Source organism: Leptonotus elevatus, chromosome 3, assembly GCF_054856555.1.
Source record: "Leptonotus elevatus isolate MCC_2025b chromosome 3, RoL_Lele_1.0, whole genome shotgun sequence".
Lineage (NCBI taxonomy): Eukaryota > Metazoa > Chordata > Actinopteri > Syngnathiformes > Syngnathidae > Leptonotus > Leptonotus elevatus.
The window spans coordinates 18,486,564-18,510,155 of record NC_141241.1 but is presented as its reverse complement, the minus strand read 5'-3'; the positions used below and the strand labels follow the sequence as shown (position 1 = coordinate 18,510,155).

The following is a 23,592-nucleotide window of genomic DNA, read 5'->3' as shown; positions in this document are numbered from 1 at the left end:
TTTTCACTAAAAACGTGGATACAATGGGGAAAAAACATTTCCCCAAATTAAATATTGTTGAATATTTATTTTTTCAATTTTGAAATGAATGAATTAAATAAAAATATTGGCGGGGGGTGCAACCACAAATATTATGTGAGGGTCCACTGTATATAATAGGCCATCAACTCCCTTCACGCAACAAAGCCGAGGATTTACAGCTCTCATTCCAGGGAACCTGGCGTAGCCCATGGGGAGGTATCATGTTACATATTAAATAACTGCACTGTAAAACAAATAGTAATTTGTTTCTCTTTTACACCTCACATCGGCTTCTTTGCTTCAAAGCTCAACACCAATCACTTGGCAAATACGACCTTACAATTGTTTTTAAGTTTGACAACCTGCATTACCTCAAATGATACGCGGAAGCTAATTTCTGAAGCCATCATTATCGTACGAGCATGTGAAAGCCCCACTTGAACTTCATAAATCGTCCTCAACATGCATCTGATAAATAGACCTCTGTTTTGCATGATGTACGATCTTATGATGAAGTCATTAAAGTAAAATATGCTCTCAGTGGATTAGATGCGGTGTTGTCTGGCTTCTCTTTACAGTGGTGATTAAACATGGACGATATTGAGTCGCAGCAAAAGGATCTAACCTCTAGGTTTATTGTTATTATTTAAATGAATGATAAACATGATTTATTTGATGAATAAAAATCCAATATAGATTTGGCTGCTGTCCTGTATCTCAAGGTATGATCCCTCCAAGTGTTCGACAGAGTTCACTTAGTAGCACTATACGGCGAAAAACAGGAGCAAAGAACACACCATTAATCATCTTGCTACCCCAGCTGTGGAAAGTAATGCATAACTAAAAGTCCGCTTAAATGAATTAATGACTTCAACCATGAACTTTTCTCCCAAAACGCCATGAATCGTCTCTGACTGATAATGCACCGCGACCCTGGAGTGTGAAGTCCCTGTTGCCTTGAGAGTAGCCACTTAATTGATTTGCAAATTATTTAAAGTTTGTGGTGCCCAAGGGAGTACTCGTCTCTAATGCCGGCCCATTTTGAGAACCGTTACAGAATCCTGGCAATAAGATAACCAATATGAGAGTGGAGATAAACAAGCAATTGAATTGTCTTAAAGACCCTATAAAGTAAATTCCAAACGTTGTATGTTATATGTTACAATAAAGTAGCACGAAGGAACTTTTCAACCTAAATAAAATATTTTCATAACTCTTCTGATGAAACACCATGGCCTAAAGGGGTCTGTATCATTTTTACTGGCGCTAAGCAACTTTGAGGAAGATGGTAGGAAGACTGCCACGCAAAAAACTACAAATGTGCTGACTGCTTTATGGCATACGTCACTTCCCCCTTTACCCATTCGCTACAAAGACCGAAGTCATTTTGAATGTTGACGCACAAAGCTGTAAAACAACTGAAAAGTTTTGTCTGAGTAGACAAAAAAGAAAAAAGAAAAATGGAAGGACAGTCAAGGATCAGCATTGGCCCGGCTTTCACTCGCTGGCGTGAGTTCAAAAACAACGCAATGCGCTTGTCCTTGTGGGAAATGAGATCTTCCTTCAGGTATAACATTACCATAATCAACATAAACTGAAAGTTCCTTAGTGTTGCTTTAAAAAAGTTTGAAGATAATTGATGAAAACGTGCAGACAAAGAACTATGTACTATTCAATTGTGGAGATTTCGTGTTCATCATTTTCCAGATTTTTTTTGGGGGGGGGGGGGGGGGCGTAGCTAAAACAGGGCTTCTACTATTCAAGAACTTGAGCGACTTTGTTCATATTAGCTAGCTAGCTATACCTATGCTTTAAAAAAAAAAAAAATCCCTTTTTAGGTCACTGGTCTGGTGGCTTAAGAGTGCCTCGTTGTCATGGAGAGAAGGCGGAAGAGCGAGCTGGGAAAAAAAGTACAACTTGACAGCCAGTGTTTGGGCACAGGCTTCACGTTAGCTTGGCAACTTTAGAGCGAGTGCCTCGTTGTCTTGGCGTGAAAATACCCTAGCCGGATATATTCCAACCAACGGAGGCTATATTGTAAGTAGGTATATTTTTGCAGTGCACACGGTAGTTATGTGTAGGCATAAGAGAGACCATAGATGAAGTAGCATACATTTTTTTTGCCATATCACTCGTATTTGATTGACATTGGATAATTGAGTGGGACGTGATTTCTGTGCATTCAGTGGACACGTCCACAATGTTTGAGAGTGGAGAGAAGGGCATGCATTTTTTTGTCTCATTTTGTTCAACTCGGCGCTTTCCTTTTTATCATTCAACTTTGGCAGGATTGTGAACAGCATTATTCTTTGTTAGCAAATACAATCCAAGGAAAAATCAGATACTTCAGCTGTCATCTTGTACATCTGCACAACAGTATCATAAATTGAATAGGGTTGTTGACACAAGACCAGATGGAGTAATTGGATCATTGTTGAACAGGTTAATGCGGTGGCTTCTACGGTTTTCATTCAAATGGCGCTGCGAAGAAATCTCTGCGTTAATATCAAGGAGGCTCTAATCTGGAGCCATTAGCAACCGCTGTCATTCAGACACACGGTGTCGGCCTGATTTAAATAAAATGAAATGAAGATAGTTGTTTCCGGTCCCTCGGCTTCACTCATTGCCATAAACATATGCTCTGTGCCCCGCTTCTTTCCATCTTATTTATGACTTTAATTTGTTGTGTGGGCTGCGCAAGAAATCAAATTTAATCCAATCCTCCCAGGGACGCTGTCATATAATAACATGGTAATTTCTGTGTATCCTTTTGAAAAATGAGGAAATTAATTCCTCCTGACATGTTCTAATTATTCCAGTGTGAATGGCGGATGGGCTCCCCTATTCCCTCCACCCCCCCCCCCCCCCCCCACACACCCCAGACCCTCCTAAGTGTCAGTTGCTGACGGGTGGCGAGGTGCTAATGCTGACCAGCAGCGCGTTTAATTTGAAACATGGGCAGACACCTTTCAACACACCTTGCTAATGTTGGAGTGGCTCACGCAAATTAATTCACTACTCATCTGGCAGTGCTGACTGAGGTGTGTGCGTCTATATCAAGATTGTGTGTGCGGGTACAGGGATATCTGTAAGCGAGGTCAATTGAAGTCGACTGACACCAACCGAGGTGTGCATACGTTTAGTGTATGTATGTATATGTGCATCCAGTACTTGTGAATATGTGCTTGACAAAGCATCGCTATTCTCATGTGACTTTGTGATGAAGACTGTTTGGACACCTTCCCGGCTAACAGTACCTTTTTCACACATGCAGAGCCTTTATTTAATTAAACTGTCATCAAGCAGTCTTTAAATTGTCATTTAATTTCAATATAGGGACAGTTGTGGAAAAAATGTGTCCAATAATGACAAATTGGTGTGTCTTTTGCACACTTAACATTGATGCTCCCAATTAGAACAGGGATAAAGTAACACGCATATTGTCGCTGATGGGCGGAATCCTCGCATTTCCCTAAAATGACAAATATATAAATACCAAACAACACATTGTTAAAATTGGTATTATGCTGTAGATTGCTGTCATATACGGTTGAGCACCAACATCAACAAAACACCTCCCGATATTGATTTTCAATCGGTATTTATTAATTTGACATTTAACTAGCTAAAATAAAATGGCAAATTTATTATGCTTTGCCAACTAGAGAAAAGGCTCTAATTAACCAAAGCTTATATGTAAAATTCAGTATTTAAAATATATTATCAAGTATTTCTAAGAACAAAAAAACATGAAGTGCTGGCTAGACAGTGTAAGGGGGAAAGTCATATTTACGCAAACTTAACTTGGTGGCTGATGAGCAATCTTCTACAATGAAGCATTGAAAAAATGCGCTATGTATCTAACCCTAAATAGCTTCATGAGTTTTTGTCTGAAAAGCAGGCTTTTAATCTTGAGACAACATAATGCTGCTTGGCCCCCACGGAGTCAAGTAGAGGCGGAGTTATACGACATCTTGGACAGTTCAAGTGTCCAATCAAGTTAATAGATTTGCTTTCAAGCTATTTTCAACAGGCTAATCATAGAAAGCCTGAACCAAGAAATCTACAGCATGAGAGAAAATTCGGAGTATTTATTGGTCCTTTTGAACAAACACATTTTTTATTTATTTTTTAAATCAACTTCCACATTTGACTTTTGATTTGTGTCATATTTGATACATCCGGTCACTATGCTTTAAATTTTTACATTTATAACTGTCAAAAATATAATAATAATAAAAAGACAGCTCAAACATATTTGCTGGAAAAACCGTCAACTGGTTGATACTGCCCTCTAATGGATGCTTCGTGCAATGCATGTGTCAGATCATATACGTCAGGGTTTTAACGGGGAAAAAAATATTATACCCATGAAATAGAGGGCTCAAAATCTCTTGTAATTTGGCATTATAGGGTTCAATTGGGTAACAATTTGGTGGGCAAAACAGTCATTACATCAGGCGAGTGTTTCCACATTTTCGGATTGACGGACGCAAGCCTGCTTCAGGTGGTGCTCAGTCCGTGTATTTTGTTGAGGCTTTGCGTCATTAAGCACATGCCGAAAATGCGTATGCACTCGCCAAAAGGTGGGCATCGTCAATGATGGACCAATCTAATGACCATTTTGGCCATTTGGCCATGTTGTCATTAAAATAATAGACCACATGGGGACTCACCATTAGTATTGATTTGTGGAAAAAATGTAATGATATGATTTGGACATATGAGGTTTCGATGATAAATTGAATGCAAAATGATGATGTGATGCTATTTTTGAATTCTGTTATGACAGAAAGGTATCATTTATCAAGATAAATGGCTTAAACGAAGTAGGCAAGTGGTAGAATCCGGGCTTCCTCCCACATTCTAAAAACACACTTCTTCGGCTAACTGAAGACTTTAAATTGACCTTAGGTGTGAATGGGAGTGTGAACGTTTGTATAATATATATGCCCTACGATTGGCTGGCCAAACCAGTCAACGTGTAGCTCGCCTCTCACCCTAAGTCTGGTGGGATAGACTCCAGTTCACACATGAACCTGATGCGGATAAACAGTAAAGTAAATGGATGGATAGAAGTAGTCCAGAGGACTGTATACTGTGCATGCACGCCTCGGTACGAAGAAATGTGTTTCCACTCTAAAGCTGTATAGTATCTAAGCAGCTGAGACAGGAGGAGAAAAAAAATAAACAAACAAAACTTAGCGAGCATTGGAGTCGCCTTGAAACCACAGAGCTGTAATTGATTTGGTGTGCATGTGTGTGCGTGTTGTCTCTGGGACGCAGAACAGAGGACTCATGGTCGTGGCGTCATGGTCGAGGAGAAGAGAGCACGGCTTTGTGAGCGGTGGGTGGGTCCCCCCATGAGTCAGAGACGGGAGAGGCGTCAACATGGCCGCCACGGCCCACTGGGACTTAAGTCCCCCCGCCTCTACCCCTCGCCCCACTTACACCCTGTAGGGTTAATCACTGTCACTTTGGATCCATGCGAAGGGAGCAAACGCTCTCTCCATCCGTGTGGAAGGACTGAGACACAGGGCGGCAGTTAGAGCGCTCCTGTTGCCACCCTGTGAGTCTTAAGATAGTTTCCTCTCCCCGCTCTTTGAGCGGAGTCCTACTTGACTAGTTTGGAGAACTTTTCGAGACTTCTTCCTCTCAGCGTCCTTCAATCTGGATGGTGATATCACGGTGAGGAGTGACACCATGGCAGGATCTGTGCAGCTAATTTCTGAAGCTCACAGTGCACCGCACACTACGTGAGCCTGTTAATGACTGGAGACTGAGAGCGCCGTCTCATGCCAAGACCCGCATGGCTGCTGGTGATGCATTAAATCAGCAGTCAATTTGACTGGAAGTTTGAAATCTGGCCTAGGTTAAGGGGATGTGCTGAGGCCGTGTTAATAGCGAGCTTGTTGTCCATATGGTACTGCTTTAATAGAGCACATTTGTTGCAGATGGTGGGAGACTTGGTGAGGCAGAGGGAGCTTTTGGCAGGGGCTCATTCTTCGAAAGGGCTGCCGCGCTGCTCAAACCAACCCGGGCCAACTTAGTGATGTCGATCCTCCCTGCCCTTGGATTGCGGTTCTGCCTTAATTTAAAGCCATTCTTTTTTCTCTCTCTCTTTTTTCGAAGAGGAGCAGATATATTGGAACTCTGTCACATTTTCCTGAATTTGGTCGTTTAAGTTCCAAACCGCACCTTTGCTTCCATACCCTAAGTTCAGTTGTTCCTAACCACAATGGGACTGCAGACAGCCGACACAGCTGAGGAAACACAAGCGGTCAGAGTGAGAGTGAAAGAACAAGGGGTAATGGAATGAAACCCAAGATATAGATAGGACCCCAGTAAGCTCTAATCTTTTGATGAATTGAGGCCACACGCACTTTGTTATCCAACAATATGCCTTCAAATCTAAATTTAGTTTGTATTAAAATCACATTGGATGTAGTCATTGTGTTTGTTGCTGGTGGTAGCTTTTGCTTTTTGCACTCAGAGAAGTGAGGAGACACGCTTGATCTGCTCTGCACTGTTTGACGGGTGTTTTCTCACGTTGTCACCGGCTTGGTGTGGTGATGGTATTATGTGCGCTGGGCCCAGCTGAGTGGAAAAAAAGAGCGGAGCAGCAGTGCCCCTGGCTATTGCTCTCCCGCCTCCCTAGACACCTTATTGTGAGAAAAGTCTCGGCTGTGCCCTCTGGGTCTTGCGGATCCAGTGCCCCACTAAGTGCTGGCCAGACTGAAAGGCACGATGTCCTTGGGCCCGGTTCATTCTTTCCATTGTCTCATGAGCCAAGACAGCAAGCGAAAATGCCAAATTACACACATATCACTACAACTCTTATGTCTAATGTCATTACTTCTTGTGGTTTTCCTGATGAGGTGATTGAGTTATTGGGACTGAAAATGAGTGACTTTCGGCATACTAGATAGCATTTTAATCGGTGGCTTTTGAGTTTAAAGACCCTGTAAAGTGAACCCTGAGATTTGCTTCTAAATATATATGTTTGAAGATAAATGCTGAAAGACTGAGAACTACGTAGAGCTCAATTTTGGAGCGAGCAGTAACCGTTTTTTCCCCACCAATTCAGTTTTATGATTTTTGGGGGTGTCTGGCATGAGTTCCCACCTTCTCCCCTCATAAAAAAGATTGTTTATCTGTTACTGGCCCACATCAAGATCCACACAAGAAGGTTAAAAAAAAAAATCAAGGATATAGCAATTTTGATTATATTGAATGTAGTGTGCTACGATAATCTGGTCCATCTAGAATGTAGTCCAACAAAATAGAAATCTTGCGTGATTAAACATGATCTGAAAAAAGAAGAAGAAGAAGAAGAAACACAGGAACAACTAGGAAATGAAAGGCGCAATATGGTAGAGGACAGAGGAGGGAAGGATGGTGGTTTTGGATTTTTGTTTATGTAGCTAACAAAAAAGACTATGGACAAAATCCTGAAGACAACAAGAAAGCGAATTTCTAGTCTACTGAGTGAGCTAGAGGTCAAATTAAGCTAACAGCCGGTGATCGGCTGTTGTTGACTTGGTAGTGCGGGTCATCCAGTGACTGAAGGATCAGCAGTTCAATTCCTGGCTTTGAGTGTCCGCTGTCAAAGTGTCATTGGGCAAGACACTGAATCCTAAATTGCTTCCAGGTTAGCATTGCAAATGAAAAACTGTTCTCAATTGCCTTCCCGGGTTAAATAAAGGTTATTATAATTATTGAAGACTTTTGACCATTAATATTGAACACCTTAGTAGTTAAGATCGCCATTTTGCTATATTATTGGGACAAATCCACTCTTAACACACCTCAGACCACATGATCATTTTATTGGATAATCTTTTAAAACATAAAATAATCTGGTGTTTGTAGCCCATGGTCGGGAAGTGGCAAAATCGGAACAAAAAATTTCTTTATGTGTGTACCAGGCTTTAGTTTTAATTAGTAGGTCTCTGTTCCTTGCCCGATAGCTCGTGGGCTAACTGGTGAGCTAGCTGGTGGCTAGCAGGTCTTGTTGCGGCGTGGATACGTTCGTGATGACTAGATGGGATATATTTCAGGCACCGGAGACTTTAAGTGGCTACATTTTCGTCGGTCTAACATGTAGAGATGTCTAGGCATAAGTAGCATCCATTTTTTTTATTCGTTTGGTTTTATTCAGTGGACGCACTCACAGCATTTGAGACAACATTCAAACTAGTGATTTAAATATGGCATGATTGTTAGGCAAGCAAGCCTTATTAATAAAGCACATTTAACACACAGGGTAAATCAATGTGTTTCACATAATTAAAAATACAACATTTAAAAACATTCGTAAACAAAACAATTTAAGATATTTAAAAGCAAAGTAAAAAATGTTTTTTTGTTAGCAACACTATACTCTGTGGTGTATGTAAAAATTAGAAGAAAAAAAAAATAGAAGACATACATATTTTCACAGGGGTTTTAAGACATTTTGAGAAAGTGATATTTTGTATCATACTGTTTGGGCAATGATATATAAAAATTAGCTGTGCGATCTGAAATCTCCAAACTGGGATTGTGTCCTGCCTTGCCACTCGAAGCACATGGAAGTCCCGATCCTTTCAAACCAAGCTTAACACAATAAAAGTGTATATTCTGTGCGCCAATACCAAACTGTGCTGAAAGTAATTTTTAGCTACGCATATCGCGTACTTTGTGGATAAGGCTTCTGAACGACCCCTACAAGCGGTGACATCATGACCACATCCTCCTGCCTCATTGACGCTGCACGCCTCATCTCGGGTCCCTTGTGGCCGGGCTCCCAGAAGCCGCAGCACCCTCGCCACACATGTGCTGCAGCTGGACCACCATTCGCTACTCTGAACAAACCAGAGTCGCGCTGGGATCTGCGGTTAGAGTGCTGGATGTTCATGTATATATCCGTACACAGTTGTGGGAAAGGGCTGTATAGTGATCAGTAGTTTATGTGATGCTAACATATCATCAGGCTCTCAGCGCAAACCGACGTTGTATGCAAATTTACTTCCCCGATGCAACAAGGTATAATTAATGATGTCAGTACGTCAAAACGAGCGCATGGATGCATAGCTGTGTTTCTGATTTAATTAAAGACGTGCCGCATTATAAAGAGGAACATGCATACTCTGTGTTTTCTTTCCTCCATTTTAATTTCGATTTTCTGTTTCTTGATTATTACCATCGTTTCTTAGTGAAAATGGTTCTCTGTGATTTCTCCTGCCAGAACCCCACACGCTGACATGGAAGGCTTTCTTCGTAGCAGCTTTTTACTGAGGTTAGTTTCATTTCCGTTGTTGCCTTTGAGGATCACAGGTCGGGCGAGGGTGGATGCGGGCTACCAGGGGTTAAATTTCTCCACACATTGTTAGCTTCAGACTTTGTCCTGTGTGTGCGTGTCCGTGTTTGTGTGTATATTTGAACTATGTGGATTCTAACATATTTATCCAAGCTGTGTGTGATGAGAGTCTGTGTGGTTGCAGACAGGCATGCTCACCCCGTTAGCCTCCAGTCAGACTGAAAGCACACATCAGCATAAGGGTTAGATGTAGATGGGGTGTCCCCTTTCTTTCCCCTTCGCGTCTTAAGGGATCAGCAGATCAGACTTTCTGGTCTTTACACCGCATGCTTCGGGCCGACCATTCTCCCCGTCTGCCCTCCCTCTCTAACCCACCTCATCAGGGCCTCTGTGCTAGGGGCCTATCATCTTTGCCATGTACTGCACTTTCCTGTGGTGTTCCTCTGTTTGCACTCGACCCACCATAAAGAATTACATTTTAATGCCTGTGATTCTAATTAAAAAAGTGTGCTGTCATTAGACACAGTGGAAGTAAATAAGAGAACGTTTTTACCATTGGCTTCTTTCCTAGTCAACCACCTTCTCCAGGCTCCAGTGTTGCTCCCTAATTAGGGTTGGCTCATTAGAAGCCACAGCAGCAGCATCTGCTTTTCAAAGCCTCTGTCAGCCAAACTTTACTAAAGCTAATGAATCCTCTTTGATTTCTGTTTCAAAAGGTCACTTATTTGATTAAATTAACAGCATTTTTTCCCCTCGCTCTGAACAGTTGGGGCCATTTAAAAGGAGCGAACAATTTGATACTATTACCCTCGCTGGTTAAAACATCATCAAGGAATACAACCCAAACGACTTTCATGCAGTGAAATGTATCTTTTTCATCAAGACTATACAATTATTTTGATCACAACAAATATATATTTTTTTGCAAATGTATTTTCATACTCTTTAAAGTACAGACCATCTTTTATTTTCCAGGCACTGCACCAATTTAATCTGTGAGGTGAATCAGTTCTGACTTGACAGGAGTTATCCGGGCAGACATGATGCTCCGTTTTTGGCATGACTACACCCACTGCTATTTCTTTAAAGTAATGCTGAAAAGTAAATAGCAGTGTTTATAAGTCTTGTGCAGTGGGGGGAGAGCAGAGTGCTCTTGAAGAGACTATTGTAAAATGTAACAGCAAGATGTTGTAAGCAATGAAAATAGGGGGAAATTGACCTCTGACTGTTTCCTTTTATCCCATAGCTGTGAGAAGACACAGCGATTATTCAAAGTAAACACATTATTCTTACACTAATCTACACCCTTCTGTCAGGATGTGTTCTAATTAAAGGAGAAGCGTCAGTGGAAGGATAGCACACACTCTGGTGGGAGATTGGCCAACAATCGGACCACGATTAAAGACGGGTTTTGCTTTAAGGCTAGCCCATTCCCTTGGATTGCACTTGAACCCTGGACTGGGCTATGTGCTTTGCTGTGGGTGTGATCGGAGTAAAGGATAGAGGTGGAGGGATGTGGCATCTTTTCTCAAGCGACCAAATGAGGTGAAAGGAAGCTTTGTTGGGTGCCCATCACTGCTGTGCACTTCATTTGATAATTGGAGACGTTTTTTTCTTAAATGCGGAAAGTCACCATTTTGACTCAAAATGAATCACTTTGTGACAAACTGCATCTGAAGATATTGTGCAAACTTTTCAAAAGATACAATGAAGGAACCCAAACTTCTTATTAAGCCAAAGTCTAATAAATCTGACAAGACTGTGATTCACTGCTACAATTTTCTTGTAGAACCATTTTATGTGCCATAGTTGTGAAATTACATTAGTTGAGTGAAAACGAGACTGTGAGAGAAAGGGGAAGGAAGACAAACAGAGATATGAACAGAGAGAGAGAGGAAGGTAAGCAAAGAGAGCGAGCAAAGGAAAGAGATGTCTTCAGTGCCTGTCTACTCCCAGTGGGCTGGGACCCCCCAACCCCTGCATTTCTGCCATTATTTGATGTAATGAAAGGAGAAAGTGTGTAACACTGAGATTGTTAATTAATTTAGTCTAACAAGATGAAGATAAATGAAACCCACTGAAGGTTGACTAGGCTAAGGGGCCCACTTAGCATTCCTCCTGCCCTCAAGCTCTGTCTCTCTCACTGGCTCACAATTGTGCGCTGCTCATAGTGAAGCTCTGTGCTTGTTACAACTTTCACCCCACAGGAAGTTTACAGATAAATGGATATAGAAAGTCTACACACCCCTGCCCAAATGCTTTTTGCTGTGTAAACAGACACCAAGGTAAGCTCATTTCCAGCATAAAAGCTATCTGTAACTCAATTCAATAAAACATCAACATGTTCATGCAGGTAAATTACAATTAACCAATGAGATACAATAATCCTGTTGCACAAATGTGCACACCCTTAATAACTGCGTTCAAAGTGAACTAATCACATTATAATTCATATTAAATGGGAGTCATGACGCACCAGCCACCATTTAAAGTGGCTCATATTAACCCTAAATAAAGTTCAGATGTTCTAGTAGGCTTTTACAGAAATGTCTTTGCCTTCTAGCAAAAGTCTGAAGGTTTTTTGTTTACCCTAACTGACATTTAGAATGATTCGTAATTCCCTCACCTTGAACCCAGTTAAGGCTAAAGCAAATCACCAAAGCATGCCAGCATCACGCTTCACTTTTGGTGATGAGCAGTGATGTGTTTGTGCCAAACACATCTTTTGGAATTATGACCCAATACTTCAACTTTGGGTTCATCAGACCATAGCACATTTTGCCATATGCATTTGGAGTATTTATTTATTTTTATTATTTGTAGGGAATGTGCCAATTTTTCCACCTTATGCCATAGTCCAGACATGCAACGGTTGTTGTCATGTGTTCTAAACAGCCAGAACTTACCATAAATTCCTGCAGCCTCCTTGAGGCAGTATTCCTCTCATATTTTCATCAGTTTTGGAGGAATGTCCAGTTCTTGGTAATCTCATAATTGTGCCATATTTTCTCCACTTGATGATGACTGCCTTCATTGTTTTTAATGGTATATTTTATGCCTTGAAAATTCTTTTGTACAATTGACCTGACTGATACTTTTTAACAATGAGATCCCTGTGATACTGTGGAAATTCTCTACAGACCATTGTGTTGGAAAATATAACTTCAAAAATGTCAGAAAAAGAACCCTAGAACATTTGAACTTTATTTGGGGTTAATCAGAGGCATTTTAAATGCTAGCATGTGTTGCTGACTCTCATTTAACATGCCTTTGAATGTGATGGGCTCATTGTGAACAAATACACGCCCCTCTATAGGGTGTGCACACTTGTGCAACCATATTTCAGTTGTTTGTTTCTACCTCTACTCTCAACAATGGTCAATTTTCTTCAATTGAGTTGCAGAGGTGGAATAGGTTTTGCTTGTTCTCAATTTTTACATATCATAAACTTGACATTTGACCAGGGGTGTGTAGACTTTTTATATCTACAGTGTGTACAGATATATAGCCATTTATCTTTGTCTTCATTTCCAAAGGGGTTTGGCCAGATTTGCAATGGCGCATAGATTAGCAATTATCTAATGGAGTCATGTTGACATGTTCAATAAAACTCAGCTGACATGCCCGATTAGTGAATTAGAATCATTTGTCAGATGTGACAATATGTGATTTTGTCAAGCACATCTACTCATATAGACAACCCTTTTATAACCATTTGTTAAAGGATACGACAGAATGCATTTTCCCACAAAATCGAGCTTCAAGTGGCCAGACTGTCAAACAATGTGCCCCTCCACACATTTGAGCGCCAAAAAAGTGAAAGCTTTTGTGAAGCCAGAGCGTTGACATTCATGAGAATATCTGAAGTCTATCAGGGTCTATGAGGGTCTTTCTTCCTCAGTAGACCCTTTGTACAGGATCTTCATGACAGCACAGGCCAATCATTATCACTCCCATTCCTCATTCCCGTTGTTCTCAAGTCCTTAACAATGGCTTGTTGATTGTATGGAAAGCATCAGAACAACTATGTCTTGTGTTTTGTCGGCACGACATCGTTTCAAAGTGCAATAGTTGATAATGACCTCATTATTGTTATTCTTGTCGTTGGCCTCAGGAGAAACAAGCGGCACATCGCTATTTACTAAAAGGTCGATCAGCTCATCACAAAGATTCCAAGCCAAAAGAATCATGGCTGATTAAATGTGAGCAAGCGCTCTTGTTTGTTACTTAAATGCTAACACGGTTTTTTTTTGGACAACAATGTGGGATTTAGGCCAATTAGGCTCTTCAGTGCAAGGTGTTAATCAAGATCACTGGTGGATAAAGGAGCACAATGGTCAACATGTTACCATGGGCCCATTGAAATTGTCAAAGATTTTTACAATGGCTAATGTCGGTATCTGGTGGTCAGTCTAAGACCTGCTGTGCGGTAGATGTGCGGCAGCGGGGTTGTGATTGCTTAGTTCAGTAGTTACCTCGGTCAGTTATAACAACCGAGCACCTTTATTAAAGCATTCTGATGTACACTACGGCAGTGTTTCCCAAGTTTTCGTGAGCCAAGGTACTTATTTTACATTTTTTTTTAAAAATCTCACGGCATAACATCGAACAAAAGTTGGATGTACAGGTTAATCGCGATCTTGTAGAAGAGCATTTAATTGTTATGCCTGTCACTATATGTCACTGGCATAGCTAGATGTACAATGGTACATTATTTCTAGTAAATAAATCATTTTCGGACCAGTTAAGGTAAATTTGACAATTTTCCACGGCACACCTGACAATTTCTTATGGCTGGGAATCACTGCACGGGAATAAAACCACAAGTTCAGCCCATTTATACAAAAATACACGAAAAACGGCACCTTATAGCCAATCTCTTTTACTGTAGCCTTCATAGAGAGCAGTGGTCTAAAAATTACCGCTCATATTAATGCAGGCCACAACAACTGTCAACGGCTATTTTGCATTTCCACAAACTCATTTCCAAACCATGTCCTCCGACTGGATCACAGTAATCTCAGTATGTGTAACTATTGTGCAGTGTTGTTGGTTCCAACTACAAAATGGTCTTCTTACTTTTAGTCAGCATTTTCAGAAATGCTCAGAGAAACTCAGCACAAAACCGCAAAGCAGATAGTGTTTTTTTAATTTTTTTAAATGTGTCACTTCAGTTTGTGTTGGGCTTTGGCTACATCATGGGCTCTGTGTTGAGCTGCTACAAATCAGACTTCAACAGTATTGGAAAAGGACCTCCTACATGAATCACTTTTTGTTGTTGTTGCTGAGTTATTGACTCAAGTTCTTTGACTCAATAACAGTGGCATAGGGACATTTTTCAACCGCCACTGTTTAAACACAATCCTTAAAAAAAAAAGAAATGCTGGTGCAGCATTGTTCCAAAGCATGCTCATAATAAATTTTTTAAATGGTCTTTGCTTTAAAATAACTTTCACAAGCCCTACCAAAATATGAAGAGAGCTGCTTCTCTGAACGCGAACGCTCCCCAGCTATAATGACCCATGACTAGCGAGGAACACTATCTGCTCCCTTTGAGTTTTATGTCCCTTATTACAGCTGCAGTACGTCTGCTCACATTAAGCTAATTTATGGCCGAGGCCAGCGCAACAGCAGTATAGGTTAATGAATTTGGCATTACTAATTAAATGTTATTGAAGGATGAATATGAATCCTGTGCTTGGGCGGCAATAACAGGGCAAGGCGGTGGAGAGGAGAATGGGACAGAGGACTTTTCTGCACTTTCACTTTGCTGCAGTCAGACAATGAGCAAAACCTGAGATGCGAAATAGACATGGAGGTGAAGCGGAGGACAGACGCAGTGTCATCAAATGCTCTCCTTATTAAATGCTGAAGAATATATATTTTTTTATATGATTAGATGCGTATTTATATTTACATGACTATGCAGTATTTGCAGCGATTACAAGGCTCACTCTCAGACGAAAACGAGCCATCAAGCAGGATCTGCTCAAGCAAAAAGGGACGAGGGTAACTAATGTGGAATATTGTGCAATTATTGAATTCTGACGCAAACTCTCCACTCAGAATGTTGAGGAAAAAATGATGTCTGGATTTAAATATTTCCTATAACATGTAAAAGCAAATATATAAACCACATGTAAAACATTAGCTGCCTACGCAAATTCCTATCAAATTGTGTCTAACTTAACAACAAGGCGCAATTTTATGATTCAAAGAAGCAAATGAGGATGATTTTAATCCGCATGGCATCTCTTTTTTGTGGTGGTTCGTGCCTATATATATTTTTTTAAATCACAAATTGCTAATGGCTCATAATAAATACAGTATGTAGTTCCAAGCTTACTTTTCACACTTGGTGAAATATCAGATCTTCTTTGTGAGCGCTAAAGCATTCAATTTAGATTTCAATTATCATGTTAGTTTAGTGATTAGACTTTAGTCCTCCAGGAATCAGACCTCTCAGCTCCACTCTATTCCACTTCCCCTGCAATCACATCCCCTTGATGAATTGCGCATATAATTACGGAAGTTATTGAATATGCAGATCGCTGCTGACTCTTCACATGTGCTTCATATTGCATCAACTCTAACTATATCAAACAAGGCATTTTTAGGGGGTGAAAAGTCACGCTCATAATAAGAGGGATGCTCACGTATGAGCTCATACGACGTTTAGACTCTCTGGTGTGACTGCGTTTTTTGTGTACTCTTGGACAAGACTCAGGTCGAAGCAGATACTTGGCACCATGCAGCCAGGTGTGCCATTACAAGCAGTCTGAGTGGCCGGCCAGCCTGTGTTCAAGGTGTTTATGAATCTGTCCAACATGAGGTATTTCTTCCATGTTACAGTGTTTCGCTGCCATGGTCTTACACCCTTCCCCGTGATGCAATTCTCAGGAGCGGCTAGAGCAGCACTTTGCAGGCAGGCACACCCACAGGAGGGGGTATGGGAAATTCTGAATCTTCTGATAGTTTCATGAATACTTGCTTAAAATCTTTGATAATTGTGCTATTTTTTTGAAGCATTGACAATAGAAATTGAGGAAATGCATTTGCTTCCATCTCTCTTTGAGTTTCCCAGGTTAGGTTTAATACACAATTGAGAATGCGGGGAAACTGAGGAAACCGGGTCCTGTTTGTGTTGAGGAAACTAGGAATGTATTTTGAGTCTGTACTGCAGGAATGGAGCAGCCATTTACAGCTGATAGGATAGGTTGATGCTGGGTGATGGAGAGTTTTTGGAAAAAGTTTGCACAATACATTCCAGTACAGTAATTACGCACAAAAAAAAAGTGAGGATAATGAGAACTTTTTTTTCTTTCTTTTTTTGCATTGCCAAGTTTAACTATAGGAGTTTTTAAAAGAAGCCTAATAACCAAAATGGTGCCTATGTGTTTAATTTGTATATCTAAGCACAAAATGCGGCCATAGATTACTGTTCAAACATGACAAATCCTGATTTTTTTTTTATTACTCCAAAACTCCCCCCTTTATTTAAGGTAAATAAATTCTCACAACTTTTTTTAAGCCCAAACCATTGTTTGTGAACTTGTTACACATTCAAGAATCTGTGAAAGATGCAGCTGTTACCTAAACTTGAGTATAAAGCAAATACAGAGACGCATGGTTCAGGCGTGTGTGTGTCGAAGCAGCGCAAAAACACAGTCGAACAACTTGAATTCTATCCCCTTATCAAATATTTGTCTGGCCTTCGCTCACTATTTGCCTTCTGTTTCATTTGTGTATCTTCAAAAAGATTGATTATGGCCTCTTTGCTATTTTGACCATGGCATTGGTCATTTTGGACCGACTTCGGTTATTAAACAGTTATTGATGAAATCACTTTTAAAATAATTATTTTCAAGTGACTAAAATAAAATGTGTTTGTCCAATACCGTTGATTCACTGTTCGGGATGAAGGCTTGACAATAGTCCTCTTTGTGTAAACGAGGCCCCAGTTGAAATCAAGGAATATAGTTTGACATGACCAGATTATTTCCTCGTGGGCTCGGAGAGCGGAGCAAAGCGAGCTGCAGCTCCTGCACCCGTGCTGTGCTGAGGCTGAGCATAATGATCGCGGTGGCAGGGAACCACAACAGAGGCGGCCGGGGCAAGAGGCTGCCCGGGAAACACATGCTCATAGATCGTGACCAACCACACACAAACACTGCTGCAGCAGCACACTTGTGGCTTTTTAAGAAAGTAATTGATTTAATTGTTTCAGTTCTAAGTCTGACCTTGTGATTTGCATGTCTACTGTAAAGCACGTTGTAGAAAAGGTATTAGTCTAGTTAGGGGCATCTTTTGAGGACTTGGCAAAAATTATCATAGAGGCTGCCCTACTTTGATTAAAAAAAAAAAAAAAATCGGATGAGTTAGGTTTTTTGCAAAATTGTCAAGCTGATTCCAAAACTGCAAGACTGTCGTAAGATTCGATGATTACAATTGATTTATTTTTGTTTCCAAAGCCTGTAATTATTCCATTTTAGTGTTTTATCTTCATACATATGTTTATTTATTCTTTTTTTTTTTTTTTTTTTAAGAAAACAGGAATTTTATAGCTAAAAGAAAAACTAAGATCAGAAATTGACATATAAAATGAGTAACAAATGACTAAACAAGAATTTAAGAATCACTGACAAGCTGGCATCGCTGTTCTCATGTAACAAATTACCACTTCTAGCTATTCCCATTTTATTTTCATCCTCTTCTTGTTATATCACACTTTCTTTTTGCACGCACTGACTAATAGATTTGCTTAATTTTGTAGTTGGTGTCTGATATACCAATTGGGAGCCCCATTAGGGAGATTTCCAAATCTCCATGTGTTTTTGTCATGTCTACAGTTGTGTCATTGATATGGACCAAATCAGCCATCTCTCGGGGGGCCCTACTAGCCACCAGTGGGCCCTATGTGGGGGGTTGCCGACAAGTTGCCATTGTAGTGTCTGAAGTTGAGCAATGCCAGTGTTTTGTCATTGATAATGGCCAATGTCAGTCATCCATCTGGGCCCCACAACTCGGAATAATGCCTGAATGTATTCAATATCTCTGGAACATGCATGGGGTAAATCAAAAGCAGTTGAAGCCACTGATTCCCCAACAAGGGTGCTGTTGCAGGAAAATTATCTAATATCACTTCATGTGTCCGAAAAATATGATTTTATTATAAATATATTTGTTCATCTATCTATGACATTGAACAATTAAATGCTCTTCCATTCGATGTCAGAAGGTGCAATAGATCTTTGTATCCATCTGTTGCTTCCTGCGAGTATTTCAGCTTTGTATTCAATTAAACAGGTCCATGTTTCACACTGAGTAATTCATATGTTATTCATACTTCTGTCATGTTTTCCTTTCGTTTGGTGGTGGATGTGGCATTTTTCTAATGTAAAATGGGTGCGTTTGTGAAACACTGGTCTGAGCAGTCAGACGCAAGGTTTGTGGCAGACCGGTCAGCGTCTGCTTCCCTGAAGTGCTCAGAAAATTTTTCTTTTCAACCATGACTGTCAGACCGTTGATTTTTACGACCAGTATGTTTCACGTTCATTTACTCAACCTTTCTCTGTGCTGACCCGTGAATCTCAGTACTTTATTCATGTCTTATGTGAACCAAATTTTGGGGCAATTACTAGGATCGGTGGGTTGAACTATTTTTTTTTTATCAGCTGTCAATCACTCGAGGTAACTTTAAACCGCCTCCAAACAGAGCTTCTTCTAGTCCTCCACATTTGCTCCGCTTCTTCCTGTCCAACCTGTCAAAATGCCACACACTGTTGACCATGCTTTCTATTCAGTGTGGGCAAATTAATTGGTTTCTGTGGCTTAAATCAGCAATCAATGTCAGTTTCCCAAAAATAATAAGGCTTAATCATAAATCTTTGAGGAGTGGCTCGCCTGACCCTTCTTCCTCATGGCTTTCTGGTGGAGCAAATGAATTACCCCTGTTTTGATTTTCCAATTGACGTGTCACATAAAACTCGGCTCCCCCACCCCCAGCCCCTATTCCTTCTCAGACGCAGGCTCCAAAGCGGAAAAAGAAGAGAACAGACACTTTTGGTACACTCTAGTCATTTATTTACAAATTGATACTCTTAGAGGCACGTTGTCCTCCTGACCCACTGATACAAATACAGTAATCCCCCCCCTCCATCGCGGGAGGTTACTTTCCAGGCCACCCGTGCTATAAGTGGAATCTGCAATAATGTTTTTATAGCATTCAAGGCCCTTATGATTTTTTTAAGGCCTTCAAAAAAAGAATACGACCCACATTTAAACACATATTGAGAGAGAGCAAGAGCAATGGATAACCAAAATATTGTAACATTGTACCGCTATGTTTCCCATTTTTCCACACAAACAACTTTATAATCTCACAAAATGCATCAATAATGACCAACTATCTACATTATAAAATCAACCTTCAGCTGTCACTTTCTGTAGGCATAAAAAAACAGGATTACAGGGGATGACATTCAATAATTTTCAACAACTTCTGGCTCCGTTCTTCTTCTTTCAAATTCAACTCAAACAAAACAAGTGTGCCACCATCTAGTGGTTAACAGTGGAATTACACCCACTACAAACAAGAGTTTAATCAAAATAATGTAACTGTATAAAATAAATAAATAAATAAAATCTGCAAAATAGCAGGACTGTAAACAAGGAAACTGAGATGGAGGCTGGTTTACTGTACCGGTAGTTTATTTTTTAACCATGTCGGCAAGCTCTTAGTGGTGCCCTGAGATACAAGTGTCTCAATTTACATGTTTTTCAATCGTTCGCCCAATTCTTTGCTTTGTCTCACAATCACAAACCTAAGACAAGAGGAATTGTATTTAAAACGTGTATTCAAAACAATTACATAGCTTAGCTTATCGGTCTGCCACCTTAATGCTAACACCAAAGTACACTTCGACCATTGGATTTAAAACCCAACGCTTCATGCCCTTATCCATCACAACTTGACTGTAATAATGGAAGCAAACACACTTGCTTTTCCCTTCGCTAGGCCATGCAAATTTTCCAGTTTCTTAACCAAGACTGGAAAGGACTGGGGCACTGTGCGTTCACGCTCCAGATGTCTGCTCCATTGGCATTTCTACCAACCCCACTTACTGTGCCAATGATGACCTCATGGTGGTAAGACTAAAGACCGAGGCCCACAGTTCCCCTCCCATGTTGTTCTTCCTTCAAAATAACCCATTGTCATGAAGCATTTGTCTGTTTTAGTCACTCAAAGGGCCCACTTTCTGTTTCCTGACTTCACTCTCCTATTGGTGTTTTTGATGAGCACCACTGTGCTTCTCTTTGTTAACATGGGATGGTGCGCTCCCCGCTCCTCAACTTACTTCTCTGGCAACTGTATGAGACGTTACGCTGGATTTGCATTTGCAGCAAACTTTGCAGCGCACAGAAGAAGTTATCTTTATAAATGACAGAGTGGACATGGCTTGAATGGCGCTTTGTTTACGGTTGTACAAAAAGGGGGCCCCACTCTATATTTCATCTGTCACCGTTGCTTTTCTTTGCCTCAACAATGCTTGATTGTTGCCATGAAAATTTCACGTTCCACGAACAGGAGATTTCTGTATTATTATGCTGCTGCCAAATTCCAATCTCTGTTTTCCTTCTCCTGTTCACAAAGGGCTCATAACTTACTGTCAAGTGTGGAAAGCCACAAAGCTCCACTGTTGCTCGGCAAATAGGCTTGTGTTGGTGGACGGCCTGACTCGTTGTGAGGTTTGTTTTAGAGCAGCAGCAACACAAGACCCTTTGGGGACGCCAGGTTTAGTGAAAAATTGGAAGGAAGAAAGACAGAGAATAAGAAAGACGGCAAAAGCATCAATAGCTTTTCTCGCCTCTGTCTTTAGTTTTCCATCAAACAGTAGCTTAAGACCACTGTACGTAAAATATTAAAAGTCGTTAAATTGATTTCTACTTTAAAAAAATAAGGCCTTAAATGACATTAAAAACATTACAGTATATATAATGTCTAAAGCCATTAAAAAGTCAAATACAATTGACGTATACAATACAATTGCTCTGAATATTAAAAGAAAAATGTACTGTTTCTATCACCAATGTCCAACATGAAACACTAACGCCACTTAGTGGCATACAATTACCTCAAAACAAATCTATGATCCTTTTAACTGGGTGTTACTATTAATTACTGTTACTTTAACTATATATATTTTTTTACTTCAAACTATTTTATGATACACTTACTCTAAAATTAATGAATCAATGAACTGAAAGATTCAACCACATTCGTATTTGGTAACCATATTTGTCCACTTTTATGTTAACAAGAGTATAAAAAAAACTTGAAAACAATGTTTTAGTGTACATTTAGAACATATATAAGTGCGATTAATCGTGAGTTAACTGTGGAAATTGTGCACTTCATTACGAAAAAATTTAATCGACTGTCAGCCCTAATATCTAAACAGGATATGTGCGTGCATGTGCAGGTGTGTGTATATGCAGTAACGACGTGGGCATTGAATTCGTTTTAAGTTGCATTAACTTAGATTTGCTGATTCCTGCAGAGACCCTGTACACATCATACAGTGTATAAGGTGAAATTGTATGTATCCCGAGGAACAGAGTTATGCCATCCAACTCTGAGAGACTTTCCCGGGATCAAGAAAGGGACCACGGGCGCAGGGGAGGAGGTAGTGGAGGAGAAGGCGTGGAGGGATTTAGTGTGTGAGTGCTCATCGACCCTTCCTGAGGAGTCAGACAGGAACACTTAAGCACTCTCACACCTGCGTGTGCCTTTGCCTGGCGCGGCGCAAGGACACCAACCACACAGTCGTGGCAGCTGCATGAGTGTTTAAAGTGAGCGACGAGGCGCTTCCTCTCGCGGCATAATATTGCAAATAATTTACCCTGCAAAGTAATTATCAATACTCGGCTCGATATGCAAAGTGCGCACTTCAGGTGGCTCGCTTAATTTGCTCTGGGCGCCTGTCGTTTGGGTTTTAGCAATGTGGTAACGGCGGCCATGTCTAATAGAGAAGGTATCAGGAGAGAGAGTGAAGTGGGGATGAAGTACAGATGTAATTGAGTTGACTTTTTGCAGGGGAAGGTCAAGAATAATGGAGGAACAATTTTACAAAATTAATTTGGACAACTCTCCAGCCACTTCACCGCAGCAGTTGGAAAAATTTGGATCTTCCTGACCATTTATTTTATTTGAATACCATTATCTTTAATTACATTGTCAGCTGAGGTTTAAGACATTCTAACAGACTGCACAGAAAATAGCAAAATGTGTTCTATTTTTTTCAAAACTCCACTGTTGGAATTCCACAGCGCCTCAAAATGTGTGTGCGCCTGCCATTCGGCGAGTGAGTGTGTGCGGTTTACAGCCTTTTATTACGAGTTGATTATGTACCCAGAAAGCTGGCGGCTGCACAGCATGGCACAATCACAATGGAGGGTGATAATTTAATTGTGCTAAACGGTGGATTCCGTGTCAATGCTCCTCCAGCTGGGAGCTGTCAGGTAGTAATATCTCATTATGGCAGGTGAAGAACCCTGAGGAACCCTACCACGACACCTGTTAGAACAGGAGGAACCCCTGAAGGGAAACGAGCAGATGATTTTGCTCATCTCACACGCACGCACGCGCACGTCATTAAATCCCCTAAGTAATCAGTTCACAAACTGTATTCCAAATGTTTATACAAATATGCATTGTATTTGCCTTACATGGTAATTCAAGTAATTAAACATTAAAATAACAGACCTTGTGGGTGATTATTGGCTTGATGACTAGACCGTGCATTACACTAACTAGATTTATAGACCACCTCGGTTAATTGGTAGTCTCCTTAAAGCCAAAAAGTTCACCTGATTTACTTACTGTGTTACAAGTACAGTATTTGTTTACAAGTTGACTTTCTCTGCAAAGCACGTCTTGCAATCCGTTTATTAGGTAATAGGTTTACAGCTTACAATTTTTTTTGTAGTCGACTATAATGTGATGAAAGTTGAGTCAATGGTGATTAATTGATGACATCATTGATGTTTTTTTTCCAGCGCAGTACAGTTGTCTCCAATCTTGTCTGCACCACGCACCAGTTTCTCGTAAAGACATATTTTGACGGACAGGCATAGTAACAAATAAAAACAAATTATTACAAATACAAATCAACATTGCACTGAATAATGGTTTGCTTTTGTGTTTCATAGCATTGCGTGTTGTAAGATTGAACATCACAGCCAGCTCCCAAAAGTTAGGCATCTCTCTG

General features: G+C 40.4%; 1 protein-coding gene across 4 annotated transcripts in view; it reads left to right on the top strand.

Moving 5' to 3' along the window:
* sox6 (SRY-box transcription factor 6) overlaps positions 1 to 23,592 on the top strand; it is a 158,724-nt gene that overhangs the window by 23,561 nt on the left and 111,571 nt on the right. For 3 of the 4 annotated variants that reach the window (XM_086071359.1, XM_086071360.1, XM_086071358.1), the window contains exon 3: positions 9,251 to 9,301. The exons of the other annotated variant lie outside the window; for it this stretch is intronic. In XM_086071359.1, coding sequence (XP_085927485.1) covers positions 9,267 to 9,301 — 35 coding nt within the window. In that variant the 5' untranslated portion in view covers positions 9,251 to 9,266. The remainder of the gene's footprint in view (positions 1 to 9,250; positions 9,302 to 23,592) is intronic. 4 annotated transcript variants of the gene reach the window in all.